Below are 11,037 nucleotides of genomic sequence, written 5' to 3'. Positions count from 1 at the left end.
AAAATCCTACACTTGTGAGCTGGAATGGACAAAACTTAGGCTTCCCTCTACGTCCGTATTTCAGCAAGTACGACCCTTTCTTAAGAGACGTAATGGCCTGGAAAAAATCATTACACAATGGTATAAAATACACTGCTTCAAACCATACTAACTATCAAGAAATGACATAAAGACACAGCTGAAAAAAGAGTAAAGGTACCTGTTCGACGTCTCTTTCAGAGAGACTAATTCTCAAGGAATCAGCCATTGATGAAGCTGCTGCAAAGAGCTAATCCCCTTTTGAATTGGAATCATAATTCTCAACCAAACCGTTTAACATTACTCTAATCTCGTTCCAATCATTCCTAATCTTATCTAACCCATTCTACAAGTTAGAATCCCTTCAAAATTGAAATAATTTACAAAATCCCCAAACCCTCAAGTCCAAAATGTACATTAAAACAAAAACAACGAATCCACTCTATAAATCCCCTAGCTTTCCCAATCGCCTGTTCACCAAAATTCTCAAATCCTATTCTTAATATCGAAAGCCAAAATGACACAGGGGACGACTCTGGTTTCGATCCTAATAATCTGAAAACCTCGATAAGTGTCAAATGCGAAAACGAAAACCAGCCTCGCCGGACGTAGAAGCCTGTACCGTCGTCGATCGCCGGCGATGAGGATGGAGGAGCAAAAGTTTTGAGAGGCTTGTCGTGATTTGAGAGAACCTATACGCCTATGCTTCGCTCCCGTATTCAAAACCTTTCTTTATTCTACTTTTAATTTCATTTTTCCATAACTATATGCTCGCATATCGTTAATAATTAATCTACGCCCAGCCCATAAGCCCAACTCGTTACAAGATAATAATTAGATATTTCTAATCATTTGTTTTTCATCAAAGTACTACACAACAGCGACAAAAACGGACAGAACTGGTCCTACGAATTTTGACTTGAAGTTATGCTTACACACTCACACAAAACAGGAAATGTTTTTCTTGTTCTTTTTCCACAAAATAAACAAACTAAAAGATGTAGTAGGTGTTAACATTGAATTTTTTTTTTTTTTTTGCCAATAACATTGAATTCTATATTAGTCTTGAGTGGAATATTTTAACCGAACTTGAAACTTTAGCAAACTCATGTTTACTAGATAGAGCTTAAGCTTATACATAATCCTGGCAAATTATTTTTAAAAAACCATAGAGACAGACAATATATAAACTGAAAGTAGCTAAACCGGGTTTAAGAACAGACCGAGACCAAGACCAATGTAACATGGTGGTAACTTTAGTACCTATAGTCATCATCAAAGATCATGTAATGATTGGCTCCTCTAGTACTCCTCCCTCTTTCATAACTATCCTTCTGCATCCACACACAAAAAGAAAAACACAACATTACATTAGCTAATATACCATCATTATGTGTAGTATGTAACATTTTTAAGTATATATGAGCAATGTGAATTTTACTTACCCTAACGATCATTCGCTCAAACGCCTCGGTACCGTGTTGTTCCATGTATTTCTCAGCAGCAGTGAGGATGTCGTCGTCGTCTCGTTTAGGGAAGAAATTGAATTTCTTGTGAGGAACATACCAAATCTTGGTGGTTGCTCTTTGAGGATCTCTGTAGAATGGTCTTACGAAATGTTTGTAAACATGTTGTGCTCCGTTAAACTGTGGTAACACTAACCAACATATCCCAAACAGCTTCATGTATGGCCATATCGGAAACCTTATATGATTAACAAAAACAAAAAACTAATAAGTATTGTTATCTAATTACGTAAGGAGAAAGTATTGAAGTGTTAATGAATCACACACTAACCATTCGAGAGGTTTGGAGAAAGTGAGTTCAAAGAGAGAGAGGAGTGCGTAGAGAACCCAGTAAGTGAGCCATTGCTCATCTTCTGGTAATGATCTTGTCTCTATTGCTTTCACTGATGCATATCTGTTCATTTCAACATAACATAATTATTACATGTTACAACACACGAACTTATCTTATAAAAGTGTAATGCCTCGTGTCTTGTATTCTAAGTGGGTTTGTGTGGGTATACGTGCATCTGAATACTTTTTTTTATTCATTAATGACAGAGGATCAAAGTCTTAAAAAGGTTTTGTTTATCTATTTCTTTAACCCCAAAATTTTCAAATGTTCACACAACAAATCTGAAGGAAAGATTGGCCAAGAAAGTGAGTTCTTTGCTAACCATTAAATCTTTGAACTAGCCCTATCAAACAGATTTAACCCAAATCATATGAGAGAGAGAGAGAGAGAGAGAGAAGTTTTAACTTACAGAGGGTAGACAAGAGTAACCAATGGGCTGCAAAAGCAAGAACACAGTAAGTATCCAGAAAGACAAAACTTCATAAATTAGTACTAATCTAAAGAGGGTTTCAATGTAGCTAAACCCAGTAGAAATAAAACTAAGGAACCAAGATAGGATCTAATTAACACACAAAATATATAAAGACAAGATAGGATCTGTAAAGAGAAATAAAGAACAAGGAGAATGAGATTTACAGAGCAAGGACATCAAAGTTCTTGATGAGAACTTGAAGAACATTATCATCTCCAGAATTTGAAGGCATTATTATTACTCTCCAGTTGAACTCTTCCAACTTCTAAAGCTTTCCCCTTTTTTTTTTTTTTCTTCTCTCTTTCTCTCACTGTAGGAGTGGAAACAACAAAAGTGGAGGCCAGGTTTCACTTAGACCTTTCTTGGACTTTTATGACCACTCCCTTCACTTTTTTTTTTTTTTATCTATTATTTACTTTTCAAAATTTTGGGGTAAAAAAGAGGCAACGAAAAACTTTATTATGGACAATTTTATTTCCTTTCCAACCACATCTGTTGGAAATTTGAAATATTACTTGTAATTTTTTCCTTATATCAATTTATATGTTTCTATAAAAAAAGCTATTATAATTTTGAATGTTACTACAATTTTTAAAAAATAGTAACTTAATCTTGATCGATGGTCCATTCTCCCAAGTCTGGTCTCCAATTAATCTCTAGATTCTAGAGTTGGTTGTGTGCCTTGGAAAAGACCATATACACTTGACGTTCTTGTCAGCTTAATCCAACATGGGCTTACAAAAAAAAATCTAATAGTTGGATAGGCCTTACAGGAGCCCATGTTTTCTATCTACCTCATATCAATTAATGGAGCTGGAGGATATTCCAACTGGGCCTGAGCACAAAGGATTCGTCTGTAGTTTTTTGTTTTGTTTTAATATCATTATCAATCATGAAACAGAAAAAGGTTGAAACCAACCATATAAAGACTTTTCTTTGGTATTCGAAATTTATGTCTTAAGTATTGATAATGATATACTATATGGTATTTTATGCCTTTACAGTATTCTTTTTATCATTATTTCTTCTAGAAATATATAAAATGATTATCGTGAATTAGATGACGAATGATTGTATTAGCGTAGCCTGATTAAACATAATAGAGAAGCAAGTGATGGAATGATGATCATCTAATCTTTTTCCAGATCAAGAACAACGAATACACTCTTCTATATGGGGTATATATAACTACGTAGATCCATACATCTATATTTTAAGCATACTTTAGAGACATTTTAATTCCTTTTGGACCTATTGGGTAATGCCAGATTATACTACTACTTCTACTTGTGCCCTTTCCTATTCTTTTTAGTATAAAATAAAACGCCGACATAAAAACAATGACCGGTCATGACTCTCGTATCTTATATGTTTATCATCTATAAAAGTAATACGTAAACAATAATATACAAATATCAAAGAAGATTCATGAGATCATCTGTGTGTCTGTGTCTATATGTATTTTTTTCTATCACCATGAAATCTAATGTACTTTTAGCTTATTGGTCATATTATTGAGATAAAAAATATATATATATCGCATATTCTAGTAAAAATGCTTGATAATTTCCTTTATTTAACAGATTAATTCATTGACATAACATATGGATGAGATTATATAACCGACAGGCCTATGATGTCAAGGAATGGTTCACACCGATCTACAGAAACTTCAAGTATTATTTTCAAAATATATACATATTTGGTTTTATACAGAACAATAATTTGTTTCTATTAGCAGAATATTAATTAATTGTATATATAATGAGCTGTGTGTATTATTTTAAAATTGTTAACGCCTCAATTCCCATGCTCGTTGATATCTCTGATTTATATACAGCTTAGGTCTATTATACCTTCGTTTCTCTATATATGTATACCTATGCATGGGAAGACCGTATGTACATAAATAGAAAACATAAAACTAATAATGTAGACCGACACAAGATGCAGCGATATGGTTATTACGATTTACGCATGTTACATGTGCTTATGTATTTTCCGTATGATGAAAATTTCCTGGCTAATTTTACATCTTCAAGCGAGGTATCCCATGTCCTCATTATAGATTACATATAATCGATGTTTCATCCATCGAAAGATAAAGCTGGAATTTTATAATCATCATGAGTTTTTTTAACTTGCTTATTACATATATGCATGCAGAGAAACATAAATCACCATTCAATAAATTTCGTTCTAGACATACTGTGTATTGTTTTCACTTTTCAGTATAAATATATTTCTTCAAATGTTAGCATATATAGACTGAATATCTTGGTGATACTTTTGGCTGTCCGAAGATTCACAAAACTTTTACATATGTAAACACAATTCCATGTATGCCAAAAAAAAAAATATATATATATATATATATATATATACATTTCCATATAACAAGAATTAAAGTTGATAATAAGTTTCCCTGATCCGGAGATTAAAAATCATGAGTCCTCAAATGTAGCACGTACAAGACCTAATTAGTTCCGAGTTCCGACCATATGGATCTATAAATATTTTTTAAGTTCTACTTCTTGTATCTTACGTTTCATTGCTGATCCGAAATAGAACTATACAGACCATGCATTCTCGCAAAATAAATGCCATAAAAATTATGCAACGGCTATAAATTGAATATATTGAACGCATCCCAAACGAAGCGTATAGAAAGACCTACTGGCATTAATATGGCATCATATCTACAAGATAATGGATATCCACTCGTCATCAACACACTTATATTAACCAACCAATCACATTTTAATGCTTAACTTGAACAATATGATTTTATTACTAAACATGTCAACAAAATATTATTATAGTTAATTACCATCAAACAATGATAGACCAGCCAATATTGATCAGACCAAGATGTGATTCATAATGAGAAAATAATAGATCAAAGGAGATAACCAACGTAATATGTACCTCTCCGAGACAATGTAGTCGAAAGAATTAAACCATGAACGAAGAGATTAATTGATAATTTATAATATCTTATTGACTAGCCGTACTGATATATACAATAATATAAGACACATTATAGAAAACTTGTTCCAAAACCCTAATCAAGTAGTGTGTCTCATTAGAAAACTCTCACACTCAAAGGGAGACAAACATTTGACAAGACAAATGTACTACTTAATGAGGCCAAAACCTCTAGAAAACAAAAAACGAAGAAAAGAGCTTAATAGCAAAATCCACATACGTACTAAGATATATGGATAATCACGTTCATACTTACTCAATACATTAATCAGAAGAATAAAGATAAAATCCGATCAGAGCTCTTAGAATTTCGAAAGAAAAAAATATATGAAATAGTGAAGAAACAAAAAGCAATGCGAAAAAAACACGCTTGTTAAGAACAAACAAACAAACGAAAGGACCAAAAAAAAATAAATCTCACAGAATATATATGTTTGTGTGTGTTTGCCTAGGAATGATGACTGGTGCTTCCATCTTCTTGATGGTTGTGATGATGCTCTCCGTCTCGGTTTTGTTGGTTGTTGTTATGGTTCGCCGTTTCAGCCACCGGCCGGTAAGCAGCGTTCAACGCCGCTAAAACCCCATAATGACTATTTTCTCCACCGCCGCCACCTCCTCCATAACCAGACGCCAAAGGCTGTCCAGAAAACAAAGCAATCGGAGCTGCAAAATTCATAAGATGGACACCACCGCCACCACCACCGCCACCTCCACCGCCGCTACCACCACCACCGTTCGGGTTATAAACATCTCCGGGGACAACACCGGAATGGTGAGGGTTGATATTAAAAGCCCATAGGTTCTGTGTGTTGTCACCACTACTCCAAAACGGCGCCGTGGCAGGACTTTGGCTCGTAGGCAAAGATCCAGCAGTTGATTGTACTAGATAGTTCCCCATTTGGTTGTGATCTAAGAGCTGTGAAGAAGAAGAAGACGAAGAATGTGACTCGTTCTTGGGACGAACCTGTTGCTGATGATGATGCTGAAGATGAGTCATGGACTGATGAGGAGAATGGAAGTAATAGCTACTAGGAGTTGTACGAAGATGAGCAGCAGAGAGAGAGGATCTTGAGCTACGAAGTGATATGTTTAAAGAAGTGAAGTTAGCCGGAATGGTTCCAGTCCCTGTAGCGGCTATAACAGCCGGCTCAGCTTGCTGAAGTAGCCACTCGATGGTTTCACCGTCAGACTTGTGGCCAAGCTCACGTGTGAGCTGAAAGACACGAGCAGCGCACATGGCAGGCATACGGATCCGACGGCCTCGGCCTTCGACTTTGGTGTGTCGGTCCTTGGTAGAGGTTCGCTTAGGAGGAGGCTTCTTAGGCTCGGAGCTAAGTTCGGAAGAAGCAGGGATGATGGCTAAGGAAGTGGAAGAGGAGGAAGAAGAATCAAGAAGCTGGAGAGGGAAGTTGGGCCGATGATTCGGGTTATGGTCCGGATCCGGATCCATGATGATGATGATGATCGAAGCTTAGGTGGTGGGGAAGTGGGACTATACCACTGTCTCTGTTAGATCTTTATGTGAGCCATAGTAATCTCTCTCTCTATAAATCTCTGTTTTTTTGCTGCTTCTTTTTAGAGAGAGAGAGATAGAGAGAGGTTATAATATGGTCCTTAAGGACATGAAACTCCTTTCAGATGGGAAGCTTAGCTGTGTGTCTATGTCTGAGAGAGAGAGAGAGATTAAAGCAATGAATATGAAAGCATGGACTTTTATTTTAATTTTTTTTTCTTGCTGCTTTATATCTTTTGTTTTTTTATTTATGGAATTTTATTTACATTATAAACTATTCCCTTTGAGAATTTCTCGTCATTTTTGGAAATAAAAGAGATGGGGCTACGTGGTTCTCCAATCTGTACAAAATATTCAAATATATAAGATGTGTTTTATTTTTATTTTTGGGGGTGTGTGGTGTGTTACGTAAACGTACAGTGATCAAAATGAGTGAGAAAATAAACGGTGGTGTTCGTATTTATTGTGTTTGATTAGTAATAAACTAATAACTAATAATACAACCCTATTCGATATCGAGACGAACACTCTTTTTCATTCTTTCCAATAATTTAAAAACTGACGTCAGAGTGTTTTCGTCGTAACTGTTAACTTCAAGCGATCGGGGAAATTAATTGCGCACATTTAGCGAAAATTTCAGCGATTCAGACAGAACTCAGAAGTTTTACATACGATATTTTGTACATATGTGACAACAGAATAATAAATAGATAGAATTATTATTGACAGTGATTAATCCTTTGGCTCTATGGTAGTTCACGAGATCCACATGATATAATAGAATCCAACTGCTTTTTTTATGTGACAGATGGATTTTCTATTTTTCTCGTCTTGAATGAGTTACCAGTTTGATATTAATACTACTATTATTTTAAAAGACCATATATTATATTTATACGGTATAACTTATACAGAAGATAAAAAATCTTATACTATAGTGCTTTATAGATTTGTATATTAAAGTAAATTTGTAATGCTTCTCTTTTGTTTCCACCATTGGTATTATCTCATTGACATACAATTGTCGTTAAAAGATGTAGCACTAAATTTAGAAAATTATTTTCGATACTCTGATGTGGACAGAACATTTGATTTTTTTTTAATAACAAATTTACGAAAGTTTTATAAGTAGTGATGAAGAAGTTTCATTTCAAATGTGATGATTATTCATATAGGCAGTTCAATATAGTAGTATTATTTTGTTTACATATATACATCCATAGGAGTTTAAAGACTTCTTTATCTATATTCTATGTAAATTTATGGTGAAAAGTAAAGTCGATGTATTATGAAGATTATATATTAAAAAAAATCAGATGCATTTTCTAGTAGAAATCAAGTTTAAATATATATAAAAAAAAATCAACCAACAGGAGAATGTAGATAGTCGACAATTGGTTTCGAGATTTGGTGTCTCCGACTAATAACAACAATTAGGAACTTCAAAGTCAGCCGTGTCGACTAATTAATCACTCATTAATTCTTTTCAAGTCATTTCTCCTCTTCAAACAAGGTTTTAGGACCACAAAATTTTACTAATCAAAATCTTATTTTAGAATCTAATATTTTTCAACAACTATACTTGGATCCCAACATCCTGGTTAGTCCATGATGATCAACTCTAAACAATTTAAGGACGGTTTAGGTCATTATTATAATGGTTTTATATTGATCCACTCCTATAAATTTAGTAGATTGTAAATAAACTTAGTTTGGTTAGAAACGATTTAAATATATAAAAATTAACATGTGATGATATAAATGTTGGAAAGACAAGAATAGTTTAATAGTCCCGTGGGACATAGCATTTTCTGGATGACCAAGGTTTTCCGTTATTATACATCAATCTATCTGTCTAAATATACTTTTAAGGTTGTAAAATACAAATTTGACAACAAAAACTATATATTAAAAAAATACACTAAGAAGAAGAAATGAGAGTATGTATATAGTAAATTAAATAAGAGATGGACAGTAGGATGAAACAGACTCCACGTGCGTGTCCTCTGCATCATTCACTCTCTAAAGACAGCGACCATAGCCTCATCCCCTCACTTATGGACCCCTCTTCTAGTCAAGTCAAATTATTTTTTATCTTTTCTCAAATTTCTTTCATTTTTTATGTTCTCCTTTTGATTGAATCTACAAATTTTACCATCAATCACGAACCCTATTTCAAACATTACTGCGCGTTAACAAAGGTCATTTAATATTGAATGTCAAAAAAAATAAAACACACACACACAAAGGTTTTCTTAAACTATAATTGATTTATATCTAGAATTCGAATAATCATAAACAATACATACTATGTTAAATCAAATTTAAGTATAACTATTCCTGATATGAATGTTAAAGAGAGAAAAAAATTGAAACGAAACCAAATCAATGTAGGGATTGAAACGAAACCAAATCAAAGTAGGGATTAAATATCCCTGCTTTTTATAGTATTGAATACACTAGTTTTACTATGCACTATTTTCCAACTCATCTCATTTATATATAAGAATTAGTGTTTGAAAAAGTGTTCTAGGCGTCCGCCTCCACCCCATCTAGGTGCTAGGCGATGTAGCACTGCCTAGACGACTGATTTGACCGCCTAAAATTGTAGTATCAATATTTTAGTATATTTTTTAAAATTTTAATTGCACAAATTTAAAATTTATAAGATTTATTTCTATAAACATAATTATAAATGTTTAGTATGTTATTTAAATAAATTGAAATAATATTTTTATCTATTGTTTTGTTTTTTATTTAATATTTTATTATTCTTATACATATTTTGTATAATTATGTATATAATATCAAATATATATTAGTTTATAGTGTAAATGGCTAAACCGCCTAAATTCTGATTAGGCTTTTTAGACGTTAGGCATTAGATCACCGCCTAGTTAACGCATAGCGCTTTCATGAATATTGGTAAGAATAAAACACTTGAGTAGAAAAAATGTATACAAAATGGAGAAATAATATAAGAAATGGGAAACAAATTAAGAAAAGAAGGAAAACAAATAATTAAAAGAAAAAGTGGGCTCCCATCCACATTCACCAGCAATGATTGCCTCACTGCCTTTGCAGCTCCACTTCTGCTTCTTTCCTCTTTCTTTATTTTATCTTTATTTTATTTTCTCCACCTTGCTTTAGATTTCCTTGATATTTGCCCCGGATAATTTATATGCTTTGCATTTGGCCCCTCCAAGTTTTATTATACATGGTAGGTGTATCAATACTATTCGACCCATACTCTCTTATTGGTTATTTCCCATTTTTATTTAAAACTTTCTGCATTATTTAAACATCGCTATTAAAATATCGATATATGCACTTAATAGTCTAAATTGGATTATATTCGTAAACATAGTGTGGTGATAAAATTGTAAATAAGTGGATATATGCTGATTTCAAGTGTAATGTATACGATGTATTTAAAACAATAGTATTTTAGTTGATCGGTGACAAAATATATAAATGTATAATTATCTATTTGTTTACTAATTTTTAACCACATCATTTTTGTAAATACATCTCTAAAATGGCTATGTAATTAGCCAATATATACATATATATATATATATGATTATGGATTTAAAAAAGAAGAAGCGATTTCTCCATTATAACAAGCACGATTGGTCATAATTTCCATTTTATTAACAATCAATTAGATTTCCTAAGACATTAAAAACATCATACATCAGATTAAAACAAGGTTTCAATTTTCTACTTTGGTAGTAAATAAATACAATTTATTCTTGATTAACATTCGTTGAATTTTATATATGTAATGTTGTTATATAAGTTTCGTTATGTGTCTCGTCTCAATGGTACAGACAGCTTAACATGAGCATAATTATAAATACACGTTTTAGATTACGAGAACCATTTACACTATTTAATTTTTATTAATTTGATGGTTATATTAATTCTGGTTATGAATAAATTAAACGAAGATAAATAATTAGCATACATATATGATATATCCATGACATAGAGAGAGATAGAGAGAGAGAGAGAGAGCATTGAAAGCCATGTACCGTCCATGTTGGATAGAGAGGTAATGAAAGGAATAATAACATTGGCATGTATAACCCATGTGACAATAGTCCCTATATACAACTTATAAGCAAACACAGTTTGGTCGAGAAATATCTAAACAAAGTTAGTTCAATCGAATGAAACCAAG

At 32.9% G+C, this 11,037-nt stretch overlaps 3 protein-coding genes across 3 annotated transcripts in view; all 3 read right to left on the bottom strand.

Moving 5' to 3' along the window:
* The window catches only part of LOC104750821, a 6,046-nt gene extending 5,028 nt beyond the window's left edge, over nt 1-1,018 (bottom strand). The window contains exons 1-2 of the mRNA XM_010472670.1: nt 200-1,018; nt 11-97 (exon numbers count right to left, since the gene is read on the bottom strand). Coding sequence (XP_010470972.1) covers nt 11-97; nt 200-247 — 135 coding nt within the window. The 5' untranslated portion in view covers nt 248-1,018. The remainder of the gene's footprint in view (nt 1-10; nt 98-199) is intronic.
* On the bottom strand, nt 1,115-2,697 carry LOC104750819 (HVA22-like protein c). The gene is made up of 5 exons (XM_010472666.2): nt 2,515-2,697; nt 2,288-2,314; nt 1,816-1,938; nt 1,464-1,722; nt 1,115-1,352 (listed from the first exon to the last, which is right to left on the bottom strand). Exons 1-5 carry the CDS (start codon nt 2,580-2,582, stop codon nt 1,275-1,277), a joined length of 555 nt encoding a protein of 184 aa, XP_010470968.1. The 5' UTR covers nt 2,583-2,697; the 3' UTR covers nt 1,115-1,274.
* Nucleotides 5,416-7,067, bottom strand: LOC104750818 (transcription factor TCP15). Its single transcript, XM_010472665.2, has one exon. The coding sequence runs from the start codon at nt 6,786-6,788 to the stop codon at nt 5,787-5,789; it is 1,002 nt and encodes a 333-aa protein (XP_010470967.1). The 5' UTR covers nt 6,789-7,067; the 3' UTR covers nt 5,416-5,786.

The sequence above is a fragment of the Camelina sativa genome, chromosome 16 (genome assembly GCF_000633955.1).
Source record: "Camelina sativa cultivar DH55 chromosome 16, Cs, whole genome shotgun sequence".
Lineage (NCBI taxonomy): Eukaryota > Viridiplantae > Streptophyta > Magnoliopsida > Brassicales > Brassicaceae > Camelina > Camelina sativa.
Note: the sequence above shows the minus strand (reverse complement) of the source record. Positions and strands in the feature narration are given on the sequence as shown.